This window comes from Oncorhynchus kisutch, linkage group LG6 (genome assembly GCF_002021735.2).
Source record: "Oncorhynchus kisutch isolate 150728-3 linkage group LG6, Okis_V2, whole genome shotgun sequence".
Taxonomy (NCBI): Eukaryota; Metazoa; Chordata; class Actinopteri; order Salmoniformes; family Salmonidae; genus Oncorhynchus; species Oncorhynchus kisutch.
This window is the reverse complement of record NC_034179.2, coordinates 15,858,999-15,881,681: the sequence shown is the minus strand read 5'-3', so window position 1 is coordinate 15,881,681 and position 22,683 is coordinate 15,858,999. Positions and strand designations below refer to the sequence as shown.

The window sequence follows — 22,683 nt, the reverse complement described above, 5'->3', positions numbered from 1 at the left end:
TTGTCCTGAAGCCACTCCTGCGTTGTGTGCTTCAGGTCGTTGTCCTGTTGGAAGGCGAACCTTCGCCCCAGTCTGAGGTCCTGAGCGCTCTGGTTTTCATCAAGGATCTCTCTGTACTTTGCTCTGTTCATCTTTCCCTCAATGCTGACTAGTCTCCCTGTCCCTACCGCTGAAAAACATCCTCACAGCATGATGCTGCCACCACGCTTCACCGTAGGGATGGTGCCAGGTTTCCTCCAGATGTGACGATTAGCAAAGATTTCAATCTTTGTTTCATCAGACCAGAGAATCTTGTTTCTCATGGTCTGAGAGTCCTTTAGGTGCCTAAGCGGGCTGTCATGTGCCTTTTACTGAGGAGTGGCTTCGGGGATTTGAACTTGCAACCTTCCGGTTACTAGCCCAACGCTCTAACCACTAGGCTACCCTGCCGCCCTTATGGGTATTGTGTGTAGATTGATGAGGAAAACATGTAATTGAAACCATTTTAGAACAAGGCTGTGATGTAACAAAATAATGAAAAAGTCAAGGGTTCTAAAAAACTTTCTGAACGCCGTGTACATTTATACTGACTACACACCCACTCACATTCAATTATCATATACCTGTATGCTGCTGCTACTCTGTTTATCATATATCCTAATGCCTAGTTACCTTACCCAAATAAAGTGGTACCTGCTTATTTCTAAAAGAGCACTGTTGAACCTCATTAATGGAGTCATTACTTACTGGATGTGCTTCCACAGCTGCTCTTTAGCCTGCACATCTGGACTCCGCCTGGAACACATCACAGAATTACAGGGGTTAATAGGTCAAGGGTTATTCATAAGACGGACCATCTGATAAGGAGAGTTATTGTAATGAATGGAAATCCTTCCCTCTGTGTATCTGTAAATTGAGGAGATGAAATTGACCGTAGCTTAAGGCATTGTTCCAGGTCACGTCAGAGGTGGGGGTCTTTAGCGCAGGGAGGAGCGGGATGGGGGAGTGTGCGACTTGTGTATGGTTGTCTTACGATCGAGAACGGTGTCGTGAGCGGCGATGGTTTGGGTCGTTCTGAGACTTCTCTTTTTGACGACAGAGCACAGCTTCCCACTGAGGACCAGAGTCCACCATCTCATTCTCCTGACGAGACCTGGAATATAATATTATTTTAGTATTGTAATATCATATAGGAGTATTATATGCCAGTATATTATAAATATACAGCATAAACATATTACTTCTACATAAAAGACCTGGAAGGCTGGAACATACAATCCAACCATGTTACATCTACACAGACATGTACAGAGATGACAATATGGTTGCAACTAACTGACACATAATGCATCCACATTCAAAGGACCTTGTGTTCTCAGAACATGCGCAGAACAGCTGGCAGGCATATTCACAGTCATTTTCAACCTCTCCTTGTCCCAGTCTGTAATCCACACGTGTTTTAATATGACCACCATCATTCCCGTTCCTAAGAACTCTAAGGCTTCATGCCACAATGACTACCCCCTGTAGCACTCACTTCTGTAATCATGAAGTGCTTTTAGAGGCTGGTTATGGCACACATCAACTCCATCATCCCAGACACCCTACACCCACTCCGATTTACATACCGCCCCAGCAGATCCCTAGACGACACAATTTCAATTGCACTCCACACTGCTAGATAAGAGGAACACCTATGTGAGAATGCTTTTAATTGACTGCAGATCAGCGTTCAACATCATGTTGCCTTCCAAACTCATCACTAAGCTTAGGACGTTTGGACTGAACACCTCCCTCTGCAACTGGATCCTGGACTTCCTGACAGGCTGACCCCAGGTGATGATGGTCGGCAACATCCCCTCCGCCACGTTGACCCTCAACACGGGGGCCCCACAGGGGTGCGTGCTTAGTCCCTTCCTGTAATCCCTGTTCACCCACAACTGCGTGGCCACGTACGACTCCAACACCATCACCAAGTTTGCTGACGACAACAGTTTTAGGCCCGATCACCAGTGATGAAACACTTCTCAAAAAGCTCTACAGCTGTACCATTAGGAGCATCTTGACTGGCTGCATCACTGCTTGGTATGACAGTAGCACCAGTACATCACTGGGGCCGAGCTCCCTGCCATGCAGGACCTCTATGTCAGGTGGTATGAAAATAAGGCCTAAAAAAAATCACTAAGACTATTCTCTCCTCTTCTGCACGGCAAGTGGTGTCTGTGCATCAAGTCTGACAGCAACAGTCTCCTGAACAGCTTCCTTCCCCAAGCCATAAAACAGATAAATAGCTAACTAAATGGCTACACAGATTATCTGATTATTGTTTCTATGCAGATTATTGTCTCTATGCACACTCACAGGGCCATACACACACACGCAAATTGTCACTCCAACACACACACAAACTGTCACTACACCATTTGCTCACACACACATAATATCCACATACAATTATACTGACTCTGCACACCCACTCACACACAATCATCATATACTGTACACTGCTGCTACTCTGTTTATCATATATCCTGATGCCTAGTCACCTTACCCCTATACATATCTACATCTATGACTCCAGTATGTATCCCTGCACATTGTACATATGGTACTAGAACTGACTGCCCCGATACACTGAGTATACAAAACATTAAGACACCTGCTTTTTCCATGACATAGACTGACCAGGTGAATACAGGTGAAAGCTATGATCCCCTATTGATGTCACCTGTTAAATCCACTTCAATCAGTGTAGATGAATGGGAGGAGACTTAAAGAAGGCTTTTTAAGCCTTGAAACAAGAGAGACATGGATTGTGTATGTGTGCCACTGACGGTAAATGGGCAAGACAAAAAATGTAAGTGCCTTTGAACGCGGTATGGTAATATGTGCCAGGAGTACTGGTTTATGTCAAGAACTGCAACGCTGCTGGGTTTTTCACACTTAACATTTTCCCATATGTATCAAGAATGGTCCACCACACATAGGACATCCAGCCAACTTGACACAACTGTGGGAAGCCTTGGAGTCCACATGGGCCAGCATCCTCGTGGAACACTTTCAACACCTTGTACAGTCCATGCCCTGATGAATTGAGTCTGTTCTGAAGGCAAAAAGGGTTCCTAATGTTTGGTATACTCAGTGTATATAATGTATATATATGCTTACTTACTTTCTCGTGTTCTTCTTAGTTTTATTTATTTAGTTTTTTTCTACCTTATGTTATTTTTAGTATTAAATTGTTATTGATAACTGCAGTGTTGGGTTTAGCGCTGTCAAGAAAGGCATTTCACTGTCACATGTGCATGTGCACATTTCACATGTGCATGTCATACTAAAACTAGAAACTTGAAAAAACGATATTGTACATCACTATTTTTACTGTCACAACAGATAGCAACACAATTTCCACGAAATATACTCTCTCGTTTCCTTCCTAATTACTTTCGCTCCATCATGAGATATTCAGACACTTGAGGCTGTCTATAGTGTATGGTATATCGTATGACACAGCTAGGGAACCATTGTGGGTCTCAACATATAGTATCATTCAGAGGACAATAGCAGCCTGATGATATGCTGTATTTCTTCAATACATACTTCCCTTACAGACACTGGCTTAGGGAAATAGTAGTCTTGGGAGCTATACCCCCATATGATAGAGTTGTAGTTTACTATGGAATGGCTGTCACCTTTGAGAAATATTACTATGTACTTTTAGTGGTACTACTATGTACATAATAGGAGGTAGTAGTAGCGGTTTACTATATATCTTTATTCTGTATATTTAATGGCTATATGTACAGATATGTCTCTTTGTAGGGAAAGCAGAGTGGCATCACTCACCGGTTCCTCTTTTTACGATGCTCCCGGGTGGAGGTCTCGGACTCGCTGCCACTGCTGGTGTTGCCACGGGAGCGTGACCTGCGGGTGGGCAGCGGTGAATAAAACGAGGTTAAAAGTTGACCAGGGTCAAATAAATTAGATGGAATGTTGTTTGTGTATGACCTGTCAGAGAGAGAGGACAAGTGTTAACTTTTACTTTTAGAGAAATGACTCCAGAACTCGGCTAATGTAATGTAATGTAATGTAATGCTGAAAAACAGAACCACACACTGACTAGATCGTCATCCCTGTAGAGCTCCAACAGTGGGTTTGTGGTGCTGCCCCATTACAACACAGTACATCAATGACAATCTTGGCAAGTCACTGGGTTTGTCTGACTTGTCTAAGTCTGTGTGGAACATAGGGATGTAAAGATGTGACCCTTTAGTTGCAGAGAGGACAGAGGTTCAGAATTGAAGAATTTAGCATGCAGTACTGTAAGCTAACTGTACCTCCTTAGCTGATCGTTCTGGTTCAGGGGATCTGTTGGATCACTGGCCTGGCCTTTCCTGAGGGATCATATCACAGAAGTTATTACTGTCATGTTATTATCAGAGAGTCACTGTCATGTTGTTACTATTAGACATCAGAGGAATGTCACTGTCATGTTACAACTACTATTAAACAGAGAGTGTTGATGAGTTTGACATGTTTTAATCATCAACCTAAACATGAATGACTCTGACTTAAAAGTGAGAGCATCTGTCCCACTATGATTTATGATAATTGGTATCTATTCAAAGAGAGTGCTTCATTGGCCACAAACCCTAGGGGTAATCTGATTAAGGGTTGCTACCCAGATTTTCTGCATCTCTGCCCCACAACAGACACAGCCCAGACTAACCTTTATGACTCATTCATATTAAAATAACATGAAGTACAAATCTGGTATTTGATTACTAGAATGGTCTACTTCATACAAACACACTACTATGTGACCTTTGCAGTAGCTTCAGTACAGTATAGACACATTTATAAGGCAATTTAAACAGGGGTGTCTTCAAAATAAATTTTTGGTAATTAACTGCTTGTATAGGAACAATTATCAGCTGTTATAAGGTAAACATGTTTTGTTATACACATACCCACAATATTGTGAGTAATGCTAATAGTGGAGCAAGAACTGTACAGGCTCTACAGTTAGTTCCTCATTGCACCACTAGAAGGAAACATTATCCCATATATGTACTTTTCAAAGGGGAAATTACTGAAAGAGCAACATAGATTTCTCCTCTCCTCTCCTCTTCTGCCACTACTTGAGTCCTGTCCCCTCCTCTCCTCTTCTGCCACTAATTGAGTCCTGTCCCCTCCTCTCCTCTTCTGCCACTACTTGAGTCCTGTCCCCTCCTCTCCTCTTCTGCCACTACTTGAGTCCTGTCCCCTCCTCTCCTCTTCTGCCACTACCCGAGTCCTGTCCCCTCCTCTCCTCTTCTGCCACTACCTGAGTCCGGTCCCTCCTCTCCTCTTCTGCCACTACCCAAGTCCTGTCCCCTCCTCTCCTCTTCTGCCACTACCCAAGTCCTGTCCCCTCCTCTCCTCTTCTGCCACTACCCGAGTCCTGTCCCCTCCTCTCCTCTTTTGCCACTATCCGAGTCCTGTCCCCTCCTCTCCTCTTTTGCCACTACCCGAGTCCTGTCCCCTCCTCTCCTCTTCTGCCACTACCCGAGTCCTGTCCCCTCCTCTCCTCTTCTGCCACTACCCGAGTCCTGTCCCCTCCTCTCTTCTTCTGCCACTACCCGAGTCCTGTCCCCTCCTCTCCTCTTCTGCCACTACCCGAGTCCTGTCCCCTCCTCTCCTCTTCTGCCACTACCCGAGTCCTGTCCCTCCTCTCCTCTTCTGCCACTACCCGAGTCCTGTCCCCTCCTCCCTTATTCTGCCACTACCTGAGTCCTGTCCTGTCCCCTCCTCCCTTATTCTGCCACTACCCGAGTCCTGTCCCCTCCTCTACTCTTCTGCCACTACTTGAGTCCTGTCCCCTGCTCTGTCTCTTCTGCCACTACCCGAGTCATGTCTCCTCCTCTTCTCTTCTGCCTCTACCCGAGTCCTGTCTCCTCCTCTTCTGCCTCTACCCGAGTCCTGTCTCCTCCTCTTCTCTTCTGCCACTACCCAAGTCCTGTCTCCTCCTCTTCTCTTCTGCCACTACCGAGTCCTGTCTCCTCCTCTTCTCTTCTGCCACTACCGAGTCCTGTCTCCTCCTCTTCTCTTCTGCCACTACCCGAGTCCTGTCTCCTCCTCTCCTCTTCTGCCACTACCCGAGTCCTGTCTCCTCCTCTCCTCTTCTGCCACTACCCGAGTCCTGTCTCCTCCTCTCCTATTCTGCCGCTACCCGAGTCTTGTCCCCTCCTATTCTCTTCTGCCACTACCCGAGGTTCACTTTCTACCTGCACAAGAAGCACAGCTGTTCAGGTTATGGACAGTCCATATAACTGTCAGTTATTGGCAGCACAGGTGAAATGTCGTAGGTTAGCTAGGTGAAGGGAACACATCTCTACCAGCACAGGTGTCATACCTATAGAGGTCACATGGCCACGTGGCCCCTCAGATTTGTCCTGTTGGTGTTTCTCTGTAATACTACTATCCACCTATCAATTTGATGAAGTTGTCTTTAGCTAACCTAGATAGGTTACCAATCTCCCAACCTGATAACTAGCTACCAAGAAGCCATTTCAGGATATCAATCAAGTTAGAGTAGCTAGCTTGTCTAACTTTCAAACTATCTGGCATGCCTGCTGGCAAGGTTGGTAGACATTAGAAAAGCAAGTAATTACTAAATGTGCTGAATAAGACTCACATTCCTTCCAATCTTTTATCCAGATTTTAGCAGAGATGCAGAGAAGCATATTTAGTTTCTTTAAAAAAATTAACACCAGTCAGAAGGATACAGACAGCTCAAGAGGTATGCTTAGATATGCAGAAAAATGTATGCATAGAAATATGCATAATTATTATGGCTCTAGATTACAGGAAAAAGCTGTTTCAGGTGTTTTGAAAATGCAAAAATCTCCAACTTCCGAAAGGGGGGGCTACCCTCTGGACCAGCCCTCCAGGTATCCTCACGTACTTTGGGCTCCCTCTGATTTTTGGGATGCATGACGTCCCTGAACATAAGGTACACATGGACAGTTGATGGACAGTACATGCTAGTGTCAGCTGAGCTATTGGGGGGAGAGGTGAGGTGGGTTGACATGTCATAGGTGACATATCATAGGAGAAGGCTACACACCAGCGTGGGTTCTGGGACGTTTCCTTCCCGCTGACTCCTGAAGGGGTGCGACCACGTGCTTTGAGAAATTTGGGCGACTTGGTTCGCTGGTTTGCTGTGTTGTACAGTCCACTGGGGAGGAAAACAAGGAAACTTGATCAGAATTACCATCAGGATAGGCAGCTAGCTGTCAATAATACATACATTGATCTATATAGTGAATGATCTGTTGGCAAAAACAAACTAAGTATAGTCCTTAGTCATCATGCTGATACAAACAACAACATTCCTCTTCACCTAGCCATAACCACAATGACACAGATACGTCAGTAAATGGCAGGATGATGACATCATAGTCTCAGAGAATACATCTAAATGCCAAGGCAACAGGTCACACCAATGGCTGCTGGTTAGTGACCCCAGGCCTCACACACATCCTGTCTGTCTGCATTCATTAGCTTCAGATAAGGCCCCTCTGACACACACACACACGCACACACACACACGTGTACACACACACACACACGTACACACACACGTACACACACGTACACACACACAGCCCCCTGAGAGGGAAAGAGGGAGCACATCGCAGCCCCAAGATAACACAAATCAATATGGAGATGAAATAATGTTGAAACCAGCTCATTGATATGCAAATAGCCTTGGATAATACTAAATACTCATCAGAAGACAGTGGCTATGTCTGAAATGGCAACCTATTCCCTATGTAGTGCACTACTTTTCATCAGGGCTCTGGTCAAAAGTACTGCACTATGTGGGGAGTAGGGTGCAATTTCGTACGAAGACCGGCTCTGCAAGTTCAACAAGATGAATATGAATGGGCAGTTCTGTTACATTTTTGTAATTTAGCAGAAGCTCTTATCCAGAGCGACTTCCAGTCGTATTTCTATATTCCTTAGTAGTGGTTGCCAGTGAGAACCCTGGTGTTGGAAATGCCATGCTCTACCAACTGAGCCACACAGTCCCATCTCTAAATAGTTTGTGTGTATGCATTGATATGTAGGCTACGTGTGCCTTTTCATTTTTTTAATGTAGTTCTGTCCTTGAGCTGTTCTTGTCTATTGATGTTCTGTATTGTGTCATTCTGTATTATATCATGTTTTGTGTGGACCCCAGGAAGAGTAGCTGCTGCTTTGCAACAGCTAATGGGAATCCTAATAAAATACCAATACCAATCTCTTTGTGTCTGTCTCCATGCTACTGTGCAAACACTATGAACTTAGCCTGGTCCCAGATCTGTTTGTAATGTGTTGCCAACTCCTATGGTCATTGTTTGGCATGACAGTATTAACAGATCTGGGACCAGGCTACTGTGAACGAGGGAGACTATAGACACAAACTGGCTGTCACTGTGCTCTCACACATACAGCTTCCAGCAGTGAATTTGATGAAGCGGCTGGGAGGGTTTTCTATGTTTAGCCTCCTACATTGATGAAATGTGTGCTTTGCTCTGTTCCTCAGTTGTTGTCGTGAGTCAACCAGGAAATCTACTTAACCCTAGCTGCCATCCCTCTCCTGCCTGTCTCACTATTTTCTCCAGATGTGCGTGTGTGCTGATGTTTAATCCACCAAATATTAATGATGTAACCAATGCAAACACATAGCAGGAATAACTATTTTAATGTGTACATGTCCGACATGACCAATACAATCCATCCTAGAGCAAAGACAGTACTGTACCATTGTGGGGCATTCTCATCCCATGGTGCACTGGGCTTCCCTCGCTGTTCCTCTGGATCACCATTCTCTGTCTTGGTTACTATGGAGCTAAAGGTCAACAAACAAATAAACAACAGGTAAACAAATACAACCATGGCTGTATTTGGTCTGGGCTAAGCAGTTGTACGAAGAGCTGTCAAGGATATTATCTGATATTGGAAAAGCATTCTCTCAATCCATCTCAATGTATCCTTCTTTCCTTCTTTCCTTCTTTCCTTCTGTCTTTGTCCCCTTTTCCATTGGTTTCAAACTGAACAGCTCTCTAATTCGTACACTGTTTTCTACATTTTCCTCTCACATCACTTGCCCATGTCTGATACCTCTTCAAAGCTGACTGTGCTGTAATCTTAGTCGTTCCCTCTTTTTCTTCATTCTCCATCTTTGTGTTGGACCGATTCACATTGTTCAGTCCTATAAGGAAAAAATATGTTCTGTAAGGTTGAATGCTGAACCAACCTCCCTCTTTCTTTCCATTGTTTCAAATCCAATTTTATTTGTCACATGCGCCGATACAGCAAGTGTAGACTTTACCGTGAAATGCCTACTTAACCTTTATAACCAACAGTGCCATTCAAGAAGAAGATAATATTTACCAAGTAGGCTAAAATAAAAAGTAATAATAAAAAGTAACAATAGAATAACAATAACTCAGCTATATACAGGGGGCACCGGTACCGAGTCAGTGTGCAGGGGTACAGGCTAGTTGAGGTAATCTGTACATGTAGGTGGGGGCGAAGTGACTATGCATAGGTAACAAACAAACAGCGAGTAGCAGCAGTGTACAAAAGGGGGGGGGGGGGTCAATGTATATTGTCCAGTAGCGATTTTATGAATTGTTCAGCAGTCTTATGGCTTGGGGGTAGAAGCTGTTGAGGAACCTTTTGGTCCTAGACTTGGCGCACCGGTACCGCTTGCTGTGTGGAAGCAGAGAAAACAGTCTATAAGTTGGGTGACTGGAGTCTCTGACAATTTTATTGGCTTTCCTCTGACACCGCCTATTATATAGGTCCTGGATGGCAGGAAGCTTGGCCCTAGTGATGTATTGGGCTGTTCACACAACCCTCTGTGGTGCCTTACAGTCAGACGCCGAGCAGTTGCCATGCCAGGCGGTGATGCAACCGGTGAGGATGCTCTCAATGGTGCAGCTGTAGAACCTTTTGAGGATCTGGGGAACCATGCCAAATCTTTTCAGTCTCCTGAAGGGGAAAATGTTTTGTTGTGCCCTCTTATCGACTGTCTTGGTATGTTTGGACCATGATAATTCGTTGGTGATGTGGACCCCAAGGAACTTGAAACTCGACCCGCTCCACTACAGCCCCGTTAATGTTAATGGGGGCCTGTTCGGCCCACCTTTTCCTGTAGTCCATGATCAGCTCCTTAGTCTTGCTCACATTGAGGGAGAGATTGTTTTTCTGGCACCACACTACCAGTTCTCTGGCCTCCTCCCTATAGGCCGTCTCATCGCTGTTGGTGATCAGACATACCACTGTTGTGTCGTCAGCAAACTTAATGATGATGTTGGAGTCATGCCTGGCCATGCAGTCATAAGTGAACAGGGAGTATAGGAAGGAACTAAGTACACACCCCTGAATCAGCGTGGCAGACGTGTTGTTGCCCTTTGTAGTCTGTAGTAGTTTTCAAGCCCTGCCACATCCGACGAGCGTCATCGATGCTCTTATTGAAGAAGCCTATGACTGAGTTGGTGTATTCCTCAATGCCATTGGATGAATCCCGGAACATATTCCAGTTTGTGCTAGCAAAACAATCCTGTAGTATAGCATCCGCGTCATCTGACCACTTCCATATTGAGCGAGTCCCTGGTACTTCCTGCTTTAGTTTTTGCTTGTAAGCAGGAATCAGGAGGATAGAATTATGGTTGGATTTGCCAAATGGAGGGTGGGTGAGAGCTTTGTACACATATCTGTGTGTGGAGTAAAGGTGATCTAGGATTTTTACCCCCCTGGTTGCACATGTGACATGCTGGTAAAAATTGGGTAAAAATGATTTAAGTTTGCCTGCATTGGGTGAGCGTTTTCTTCTTTGCTTTTGGCCTTATAGAGTTGGTTGAGAGCGGTCTTAGTACCAGCTTTGTTTTGTGGTGGTAAATAAACGGCTATGAATAATACAGATGAGAACTCTCTTGGTAGATAGTGCGGTCTACATTTTATTATAAGGTACTCTACCTCAGGTGAGCAATACCTCGAGACTTCTTTAAAATTAGCGCACCAGCTGTTATTGACAAAAAGACACCCCCCCCCCCACCCCTCGTCTTACCAGAGGTAGCGTCTCTGTTCTTCGGTGCATGGAAAATCCCGCTAGCTCTATGTTGTCCGTATCTTCGTTCAGCCACGTCTCGGTGAAACATAAGATGTTACAGTTTTTAATGTCCCGTTGGTAGGATAATCTTAATCGTAGGTCATCCATTTTATTGTCCAATGATTGCAGGTTAGTGAGAAGAATGGGAGGCAGTGGGAGTTTACTCGCTCGCCTCTGGATTTTCAGAAGGGTGCCTGATCTGTGGCCCCTTTTCCGGCGTCTTTTTTTCACGCAAAAGGCGTGGATCTGGGCCTGTTCCAGTGAAAGCTGGATATCCAGCTTTTTTACCAAATGTAAAAACTAGACTTTGAACAGGCGTCTGTGCCCAGTGGGTTCACTCAATCTGGTTTTAAAAATCTCCCTTCCTAACTGGTTTACAGTCCCTGAGACAAACCAGAAATGTTTCATTGGCCAAATATTCTCAGATTTTCATAAAACAGCACATTTGGTCTTGTTTCTGCATCAACAAATTTAGTGCGAGGCAAAATAGTAGCCTATAGGTGCGCTTCAATTAGCTTGTTTTGTACAGCAGGAGGCCACATTTTGCAGGCTACACTGTCACGTGAATGTCCTGCAAAATCATCCCTTTGTCCCACATTTTAGTATTTTAAATGTGGTCACCCTAGGTAGAACCCTTTTGGTTTCAGGTAAAAACCCTTTTGGGTTCCATGTAGAACCCTTTCCACAGAGGGCTCTACATGGAATCTAGAACCCTTTCCACAGAGGGGTCTACATGGAATCCAAAAGGGTTACCTGGAACCAAAAAGTTGTCCTATGGGAAGAACCCTTTCGGAAATCCTTTTTTTTTTTTTAAAGAGTGTACTGTCAGTGTGTCAGTGTCGAAGTGAATATAATATGATTAGCTAATTGAAGTCCTGTGTTGTTCCTGATGGGGGAACAGGAGGAGGAAGTTAATACTAAACTTACTGAGACTCAACTAAGGTGCTTGACACCTGGCAGTGTTGTCAATAGCAACCTGAGAGGTTCTACTGGGAAACGGTAGAGGTGAAAATATGTTTTTGGGTATGCATTAGTTACCATTGATACGTTACCCTTAGTGGCATTGTATTTGTCAGGTGTTGTGTAGTGTGTCTGTGGATGTTATGTAGGTCTTAGGTAGGCTTTAAGTATGTTGTATGTCCATCTGACCTGTGGTCTGTGATGGTCTCTTGGAGTAGGTCTTGCTGCGGGTCCTGACCACCTGCAGGTCTGGTCGAGGCAGACCGACAGACAGATCCCTGCCCATCTGCATAGCAGTCTTTCCACTGTAGGGGTGCACACACACACACACTGTTTAATCATCTATCTTTTCAGGGTGTCCTGTCTGTCTAGAACAGGTACATTTCTAAGTATGCAACAGGTCAGACATGTATTATAAGTGTGAGATACTGTAAGCAGAAAGAGACAGTAAAATTCCACTAGAAGGGTTTCAGGGGGCAGATGTTTCTGGTCTGTCAGGTTCTTATGAGATACAGAGATGATCTGCTCTTGACCTTTCATATAAACCTTTTGTCTCGCACACAGTGACAGTGATACACAGTGATAGTGATACACAGTGACAGTGATACACAGTGACAGTGATACACAGTGACAGTGACATGCATTGACAATTACATACATATGAAATACAGTACACGTAAATTGCTGTGCATCAGCGGGAAGCTAGTCTGATGCATCAACGAGGTGTTGAAGAGCAACATGAACATAGAAAACACAGCCACAGTTGTGACTGCAGTGACACTACAAATAGCAGAGGTCACTAATGTATAAATAAATATTGCAGAAGAAAACTGAAACTATTCTTCTCAGAATAGATACAGGAAGTAGACAACAGAATGAAAACAAAGGAGAGACGGATGTTGTGTGAACCCTGAATTATTCAGGTCTTCCTCTTCTCTGTGGTACACAGACACACACAAACACATGCACACACACACACACACGGTGTGTTTGTCTAACACTGAACCCCCCTTTTAGCTCCTTTGTAAAACAGACTGCATTATTCACAAGGTTGTGGATTTCAGCATGAATACACGCTGGGAGACTTCCTCATGGATTGTCCTTCTTTATCTCAGGACATGTGATAGTGTTAAGTTTCTACCTGAGGGGATGACAGAGAAGGGGATAAGATAATAGGCACAGAATAATGCTATACTATTTATATGTATTATGTATGGGGACTTCCATCTTACACACGATAGAAATGCATTATATTGTAAATATTCAACACAGTTTCTACAATATTGTTTCATACACATAACGACATTTAAAGCAAGAATCCTTCGTTGCAAAATAAATGTATAAGTTATAAATGAATTATATATACACATGGATTCTTTAAGAATATAACTTATAAATGCCTCATGAGCTTAGTTTAACTCGTGTACCCCATCAGTACCTTAAATATAAGCTTATTTTACTCCAATGTTTGTAAACCATGTAAACAAACACTGTATAGCCTCAAAATGTATATCATGGATGGTTATTCTTTGCATCCATGGCTCTCTATATGAATTTGAGACGGGTTAAATTTCTCCAGGCCCATCCCTCAGCTTTTTACCAAAGTAGAGGCGGGCTGATAGTTTTGTTTTTGTTTCAATTAAGGATGCTAGCTTTGAAGCGGATATAGAATGGAGGTTTGCTCACCTGTACCGATGCTTAGATCCCAGGGAACCAAATTTGGATAGTTTTCTTGTCAGTGTGTTGCCATCATTTTCTGGCATTCTAAGAAAAAGCAACAACCATGGAGAAAAGGCCTAGATGAAGAATGTGAAAATACTGTACGTCTCCTAGAATATTGTGGGGAAGTTTCTACAGTACATTATTACACAAGTAGTAAATGCATTATTTTTCTCTTCATGAATTTCCAAAGTGACTAACCCATGTTAAGGAGGATTAAACGCTTAGGCTGAAATTAAAATATTGCATCTTTCAAAAAGGTAACGGGCAATGTGAATCCACATTGTAGTTTTTATTCTTTTAGAGAAGAGAGAAGAGAACTGAATTGCTGCCCTATTTCACTTTCTCTCCAAGCTACAGAGCAGCAGGTCTCTTGTTCTGATCTCTGCTTTAATGACAGAATTACTGCTGGTACACCACTAGAAGCTTCATTCAAATTCTAAGCTCAGTGTGTCTGAGAGAGTGCGAGACTGGCGTGTGTGTCGGTGAATAGAGAGAGTTATTATTTATTTCACTTTGAATTGAACTGAGAGAGAGAGACAGAGAGAGCAAATGTAAGTGTGTGAGTGTGAATGATAGAGCAAGAGACAAATAATTAATATTTGTAATTTTATTTAACTAGGCAAGTCAGTTAATTAAGAACAAATTGTTATTTACAATGACGGCCTACCCCGGACGACGCTGGGCCAATTGTGCGCCGCCCTATGGGACTCCCAAACACGGCCGGATGTGATACAGCCTGGATTCGAACCATGGACTGTAGTGACACCTCTTGGACTGAGATGCAGTGCCTTAGACCGCTGTGCCACTCGGGAGCGAGAGAAAAAGAGAAAGAGAGAGAGATAGATATAGAGATAGAGTGTGAGTGTGTGTACTGAGTGTGTGTACTGATGGTACTAGCAGTACATTAGTCCATTACTGTACAGAAGTGAAGTAGAAGCTCTGGCTGTTGCTCATTATAAAAGCCTCTAGCAGTCCCTCACCCAGCCATGTTTTATTAACACAACCAACACCACTAACACCACTACAGCGTTGAGCTAAGGCCTCTCTCAAAACCAACACCACTACTGCTAGGGCCTATCCCACAGGGCTCAGACACTGCAGAGAACTCAAATCACTGTTGAAAAACACCCGGATGGAAAGATAGATGGGGGAAAGGTAGTGTAGGTAAATGGATGTAGTTAGTACACACAACGAGGCTAAAACTGCCTCTTCTCGTTCTTTCTCCCGTTGTCTATAAGGACTTGTATAGTAGATCCACTCACCTAATATTTATATATTTCTTAATTCCATTATTTACTCTTAGATTTGTGTGTTGTTGTGAATTGTTAGATATTACTGCACTGCTGGAGCTAGGAACACAAGCATTTCGCTACACCCGCAATAACATCTGATAAATATGTGTATGTGACCAATAACATTTGATTAGATTAAAGCTGCAGCATATTCCTGCCTATTTCATCCAATGGATTATGCCCTTTTCACCCACCTCCATTCCTTAGTCTCGTCACAGCATAAGTCTCTCCCATTCTCTCACCCAAACCACCGCCACACCCCACCCTTCCACCCCTCTCCCTCCCAGAGGCCTATAAGCCTGGGGTAGGTATAACCTGTCACGCCCCCTCCTTTCTGCCTGTATGCCAGCTCCAGGTCTGTCTGTGGTCCAGGGACTGTCCACACTACCCTGATTAAACAGTGTAAATCCAGCGACCCACGCGTCGCGCTGCCACCCAGGCTCTATAGACTGCTCTCATTAGGCCACACACGGATGTACGCACAAATCAAGCTTTATTTCTACAGCACATTTCAGATATGAAATGCAATACAATGTGCTTCACAGGAAAAAAAATGAATAAAAACAGAAATATTTACTACACAACAAACATAAGAAGATGAAAAACAAGAATAACAATAAAAACTGAAGGATTATAAAAGCACCCTAAGGAAAAGCTAAGCTAAACATGTGTGTTTTAAGATCCCTTTTAAAAATGTCCAATGTCTCTGCCTTCCTCAGGCCTTCTGGCAGGCTATTCCAGAGACATGGGGCATAGTAACTAAGGGCTGTCTCTCCATGCCTCTTGGTCCTAGGCTTTGGGATAGTTAAAAGGCCCGTGCCAGAGGACCTGAGGGACCTACTGGCTACATAACCTAAAAGCATGTCTGACATGCATTGGGGTGCACAATCGTGGATTGATTTAAAAACAAATAGATGAAATGTATTCTAAAACTCACAGGAAGTCAGTGCAGAGACCTTAAAATGGGTGTAATGTGTGCTCTCCGTACTGGTCTTGGCAGTACCCGTGCTGCAGCATTCTGTAGGTTTGACCAATAGCTTTCTTGGGTAGACCAGACAGGAGAGCATTACAATAGTTATGACTGCTTGTAACTAAAGCATGGATGAGTCTCTCTGTATGAGCCTGAGAGGGAAACAGCAGCACCATGGCAATGTTCCTCAGGTGGTAAAAAGCTATTTTTGTCACCTTCCTAATGTATGATTTGAAATTGTGTCCAGAATGGAAAATAACACCAAGGTTTTTTACCTGCCATCTGACCTTTATTGCCTGTGAATGAAAATGTATGTCTAGATTCTCTGTCTGGGCATTAGCTCCAACAATACGTCTTTATTTTATCTGGAAGAAGTTGTGAGCCTTCCAAGTAATTCAATCACTAATACAGTTGAACCTTGTCGAACGCCACATGTTTTTCTCTGAGTAATGTTCACCAAGGGTGACAAAAAAACTTGAGAAGGCAGGTAGAAGGCTTAAATTGTGATATCACTTTCCTGAGCATGTCTGCGTCAACCAGGGAACATAATGCCTTTGCGTGGTAGGCTAGGTCACATATCATCATACTTCTCATCAAGTCACAGACAGACAGACAGACAGACAGACAGACAGACAGACAGACAGACAGACAGACAGACAGAGCAGAGCAGAGCAGAGCAGAGCAGAGCAGAGCAGAGCAGAGCAGAGCAGAGACCGCACTGCACTGTGCTGCCAGACAGGGGCCTTGTTCATTTTGATCAAGGACTGAGGGACACTGGGGGATTTGACTTGAATTGAGCTTTTCTGGGATAGTTATGTTAAGAGGTATGTGATAGTGTTACTTCCTGATGGGATAGCAGGTAGGGGATGACAAAGGAGGGGATGACAGAGGAGGGGATGACAGAGGAGGGGATTGACAGAGGAGGGTATTGACAGAGGAGTGGATTGACAGAGGAGAGGATGACAGAGGAGGGGATTGACAGAGGAGGGGATGACAGAGTAGGGGATGAAAAAGGAGGGGATGAAAAAGGAGGGGATGACAGAGGAGGGGATTGACAGAGGAGGGGATTGACAGAAGAGGGGATTGACAGAGGAAGGGATTGACAGATGAGGGGATTGACAGAGGAAGGGATTGAGAGAGGAGGGGATGACAGAGGAAGGGATTGACAGAGAAGGGGATGACAGAGGAGGGGATTGACAGAGGAGAGGATGACAGAGGGGATGACCGAGTAAAGGATGACACAGGAGAGGGTTGACGGGGGGGTTTACATAGGGGGGTTGACAGAGGAGGGGATGACAGAGGTGGGGGGGGTGACAGAGAAGGGCTTTGGTAGGAATAGTGTGGGTGATGGTGTTGTAGATAGGAGGGAGGATCATTTTCCACTGAACGTGAGATAGTTTGGGTTCTTACCTGTGGAAGGTGGTAGAGATTCTAACTGAGAAGTTATAATAGTGTTGGTATAGTAGTATTTGCCTATGACAGTGTGTGTGTGTGGGTGTGTGTGCGTAAGTATGACGTGTTTTACCTGAAGAAAGTATGGTGTTCTATGCAGCACTTCCACAGATGTTTACAGGCTGTCTTATTGGGTGCCTTGAAGAAGAACGACGTCTCTGTGCACTGTAAATAAACAACAACAATCTCTTATACCAAAAACAAACAAACAAATAATGCAAATCACATTCAGCAGCTAAATCAATAAGATACTACAGTGGCAAGAAAAAGTATGTGAACCCTTTGGAAATACATGAATTACTGCATAAATTGGTCATAAAATCTGATCTGATCTTCATCTAGGTCACAACAATAGACAAACACAGTCTGCTTAAACTAATAACACACAAACAATTATACGTTTTCATGTCTTTACTGAACACACCGTGTAAACATTCACAGTGCAGGGTGGGAAAAGTATGTGAACCCTTGGTTTTAATAACTGGTTGACCCTACTTTAGCAGCAATAACCTCAACCAAACGTTTTCTGTAGTTGCGGATCAGACCTGCACAACGGTCAGAAGGAATTTTGGACCATTCCTCTTAAGAAAACTGTTTCAGTTCAGCAATATTATTGGGATGTCTGGAGTGAACTGCTTTCTTGAGGTCATGCCACAGCATCTCAATCGGGTTGAGGTCAGGACTCTGACTGGGCCACTCCAGAAGGCATATTTTCTTCTGTTGAAGCCATTCTGCTGTTGATTTACTTCTGTGTTTTGGGTCGTTGTCCTGATGCATCACGCAACTTCTGTTGAGCTTCAATTGGCGGACAGATAGCCTAACACTGTCCTGCAACATTTCCTGATAAACTTGGGAATTCAAATTGTTTTTTTGACAGCTGTGGCTTCTTCTGTGACGTCCTCCCATGAACACCATTCTTTGTTTAGTGTTTTATGTACTGTAGACTCGTCAACAGAGATGTTAGCATGTTCCAGAGATTTCTGTAAATCTTTAGCTGACAATCTAGGATTCTTCTTAACCTCATTGAGCATTCTGCGCTGTGCACCTGCAGTCATCTTCGCAGGACGGCCACTCCTATCTTGTCTCATTGGTTGGACTCAAGGTTAGCTGACTCCTGACTCCAATTAGCATTTGGAGAAGGTGTTCACATACTTTTTCCAACCTATACTGTGAATGTTTAAATGATGTATTCAAAATACAATCATTTGTGTGTTATTAGTTTAAGCACACTATGTGTGTCTATTGTTGTGACTTAGATGAAGATCAGATCAAATTTGATGACCAATTGATGCAGAAGTCCAGGTAATTCCAAAGGGTTCACATACTTTCTCTTGCCACTGTATATTAAAGCAATAAGGCAGAGGGGGTGTGGTATATGGCCAATATACCACAGCTAAGGGCTGTTCTTATGCACGACGCAACACGGAGTGCCTGGATACAGCCCTTAGCTGTGGTATATGGCCAATATACCACAGCTAAGTACTGTTCTTATGCACAACGCAACACGGAGTGCCTGGATACAGCCCTTAGCTGTGGTATATTGGCCATATATCACAAACCCCAGAGGTATACATTTTTATTTATTTATAGGTGACAATGCACATTAATCAACATCAACATTACAATAACGCAAAATCCATGTAAATGTGCCGGGGTTAGCCAAAAGCTCATTTGCAGCCGTTGTGCCAGGGCAGCTAAGGACAATTACACAGTCACAATACACATACTCACTAAAACAATACAAAATACAAATACATTACATCCAATAATATATCATTCTAACAACAACACCACCATCATCAACTGTCGTCTTACATATGACGAACCACAGACAACTCATGTGTACAGATTTGGATAGACTTGAGCCATGTTTCAATTTAAATTTAAAAGTACAATAATCAGTGCAGTTTCTCAAGTCCATGGGCATTGAATTCCAGTATATTGTAGCTCTAACAGAGAAGGCCAATAGACCGATTTTACTGTGTCGAAAAGGGACGCAATCCCCACACCTCCTCGGGCCTTATTGCTTAAATATACTGTCTGATAGACACACGACTGGAATGCTGTTTCAGCCAATCAGCATCCAGAATCCAAACTACATGGTTTAGAATTCTAACATATACCATAACAAAGGACGTTTGCTTCATCATTTATTGTGAAAACAACCGGCTACATAATTAGGTGGTGTTCGGTGGTGGTGGATAGGCCACTGCATCTCCCTCCTGACAAATGTACCATTATATGTACAGCAAATTAACAGGTAGTGTATAATCTTTCACCCATATGGGATGTCTGTGTTCGGTCATTAGGATAATAGATATCAGACTTTAGAGAGATGACGGCTCACACTCTAACCTCTACAGCTAGTCTCAAAGAGGAGGTAGCTACTGTTGATCCTTGGTTCTTTATTTTATTTCAATTAAGCTCTGGTCTTCTGAGCTGCTCGGATAGTGTATTGTCAATAATGGGCTTCTCATGGGTCTCTGGCTGCTTGACTGCCTCGGCTTAATGAGACTCTCAGGTTGCTAGCTGGAGCACGCACGCACACACATGCACGCACGCACGCACACACATGCACGCACGCACATACACCAGTGAAAATGAATCGACTGAATAAGCCAAATTCAATATTTAATTCAGCAAGACACACAGGTCTCAATGAGTCACACTATCTCAACAGAGAGAGGAGAAAAAGTTGTTCTGCTTCAGTGATATCTGAAGGTGTGGGCCCAGATCACTTCCAAAATGATCAAGAAATCCTCCCCAAAAGCGTAAGTTTGAAAATTCCCAGAAAACCCAAAGGTTCATCAGGAAGTGAAGTTCGTGTGAAGTGTCTCCCTTCCCATTTGCACCTGTGAAGTGAACATCAGTGAAAATGGGAGAGAACTTTCAAGGCTGCAACCATGTCTCGTAGTTCTGCTCTGTCATGTTTCTTTAATTTCTCTCATTAAACATTAGGCGGATGTCAAAATCTTTCAAGATCAAACACACGATTGACCTTTCAAGGTTTCACATGGGAACCTTGGAACATTCAGTCAGTTTTATTTTATGCCTTGTATTGAAGTCTGAAATGGGGGGAAATTATAATGAGGTTTTCTACACCTGTGATATCCAAACAAATTGATTCTGATTCAGTCACACCAAGTTTGCTAGTGTGAATTATAGTGTGAATCAAACTATTGAGTTTATGAAACATGCTAAAATAAACAGAATAATCACAAACAAACAAAGCCAACGTTGAAAATTCTGTCCATAAATTCACACAACATTCCTTATGCAGATAATACTGAAAGATAATAACTGACAACTTACATCTTTTCCAACGACTTGAAGCTCAAACTGTGTTTCCTTAAAATGCACTTTTGTTATCCTTGGCCTAAAATGATAAAAAATAAACAAACAGATAATGAGATGTTTATTAACAGGTACGATAGCTTAGTCACAGTTGATTTTCTCATAAATACTGCAGCAAGTTATCTAACTAATATGAAGGGCTCTATTTTTGGCTGGTATTAGTTTGCAATTTCGTCATGTAAAAACTGGCACACAGGCATTTTTCCAGCCGTAACACCAGGTTCGGCAATTTACCTGTCTTATATCATCTTGTTTCCACTCAGATGGGCGCTACAAAGGGTAGTGCGTACGGCCCAGTACATCACTGTGGCCAAGCTTCCTGCTATCCAGGACCTCTATACCAGGCCGTGTCAGAGGAAGGCCCTAAAAATGGTCAAAGACTCCAGCCACCCTCGTCATAGACTGTTCTTTCCGCTCCTGCACTGCAAGTGGTACCGGAGCGCCAAGTCTAGGTCCAAAAGGCTTCTTAACAGCTTATACCCCCAAGCCATAAGACTGCTGAACAGTTAATCACATGGCTACCCAGACTATTAGCATTGACCTCGTTTTCTATGCTGCTGCTACTCACTGTTTATAATCTATGCATAGTCACTTTACCTCTACCTACATATTACCTCAATTACCTTGACTAACCTGTACCCCCACACCTGTACTCCATGTATATAGCCTTGTTATTGTTATTTTATTGTGTAACTTTTTTAAACTTCAGTTTATTTAGTAAATATTTTATATAGTCCCCTTTTAAAAAATGTTTCGCCTAATATTACATACCCAAATCTAACTGCCTGAAGCAAGGATATGCATATTCTTGGTACCATTTGAAAGGAAACATTTTGAGGTTTGTGGAAATGTGAATTGAATGTAGGAGAATATAACACAATAGACCTGTTACAAAGAAAAAAATACAAAGAAAAAAACAACTACCACCATCTTTGAAATGCAACAGAAAGGTCCCACATCTAGCCATCACTCTGGTTGTAATTCCGATGGTGTCCACAAGACGTCAGCAGTGTATGTGCAAAGTTTCAGACGGATAAGTATGAGCACTCTACATGACATTTAGTGTAAAGTCACCCAGGTACATTTGGGAAAATCATGAAGGAGACATTTACATTACATTTTCTGCAAGAATAATGTCAAATCTGTATACTTGGACTTTGATTGAGCTTTTCCAGTAAGTTCAACATTTGCAAAACAACCAGTTTTCATAACTTCATAACTCTCCATATTCTTGTCATTTTTCCTCAAAAGGAAAACGCTGACTGTCGCACAAGATTAGCAGCTACAGTTGGCGACAGATACAGGGTTTCCGGACACTCCCGTAAAGCCCAGCTCATTGGCTATCTAGCGATTGCATTTCACAGCTTTGTTTGACCCCGATTTGTGCTTATTTGACAAAGTTACAGTCGATCAAGTGAAGATCGCCCGCGTCATCGGCGTGCCATGAAGGCGTCGCTCTCTGAACAAATTTGGTGTCCTATAGGATATACTACACCCCTAATGACATAGTGAAGTCTGGTTACGTTCTAGGATCTCTGAGGAATAAATATTAACGTGATTTGACTGGTTGAAACAACGTTTAGGGTTAGATTTTCACAGATTCCTTTCATTGCAAATTGAACGAGTGGAAATACAAAATCAACCGTGCATGCTATATGGACCGTTTTAGGATATGAAAAATAATTTTATCCAACAAAACGACACTTCTTGTTATCTCTGGGACCCTTTGGAAGATAAATCAGAGCAAGATTTGAGAATGTAAGTACACATTTCACCTGCAAAGTTGAAATAATCAAACATATCGCAGT

At 43.2% G+C, this 22,683-nt stretch overlaps 1 protein-coding gene across 2 annotated transcripts in view; it reads right to left on the bottom strand.

The window, feature by feature from the left end:
• LOC109893636 (band 4.1-like protein 4) overlaps nucleotides 1-22,683 on the bottom strand; it is an 89,963-nt gene that overhangs the window by 5,663 nt on the left and 61,617 nt on the right. The window contains exons 10-20 of one of the 2 annotated variants that reach the window (XM_031826274.1): nucleotides 20,834-20,897; nucleotides 17,595-17,686; nucleotides 13,772-13,849; nucleotides 12,275-12,390; nucleotides 9,130-9,220; nucleotides 8,771-8,857; nucleotides 7,088-7,198; nucleotides 4,317-4,373; nucleotides 3,826-3,903; nucleotides 1,013-1,132; nucleotides 727-774 (exon numbers count right to left, since the gene is read on the bottom strand). In XM_031826274.1, coding sequence (XP_031682134.1) covers nucleotides 727-774; nucleotides 1,013-1,132; nucleotides 3,826-3,903; nucleotides 4,317-4,373; nucleotides 7,088-7,198; nucleotides 8,771-8,857; nucleotides 9,130-9,220; nucleotides 12,275-12,390; nucleotides 13,772-13,849; nucleotides 17,595-17,686; nucleotides 20,834-20,897 — 942 coding nt within the window. The remainder of the gene's footprint in view (nucleotides 1-726; nucleotides 775-1,012; nucleotides 1,133-3,825; nucleotides 3,904-4,316; nucleotides 4,374-7,087; nucleotides 7,199-8,770; nucleotides 8,858-9,129; nucleotides 9,221-12,274; nucleotides 12,391-13,771; nucleotides 13,850-17,594; nucleotides 17,687-20,833; nucleotides 20,898-22,683) is intronic. The other variant, XM_031826275.1, reaches the window with a different exon arrangement.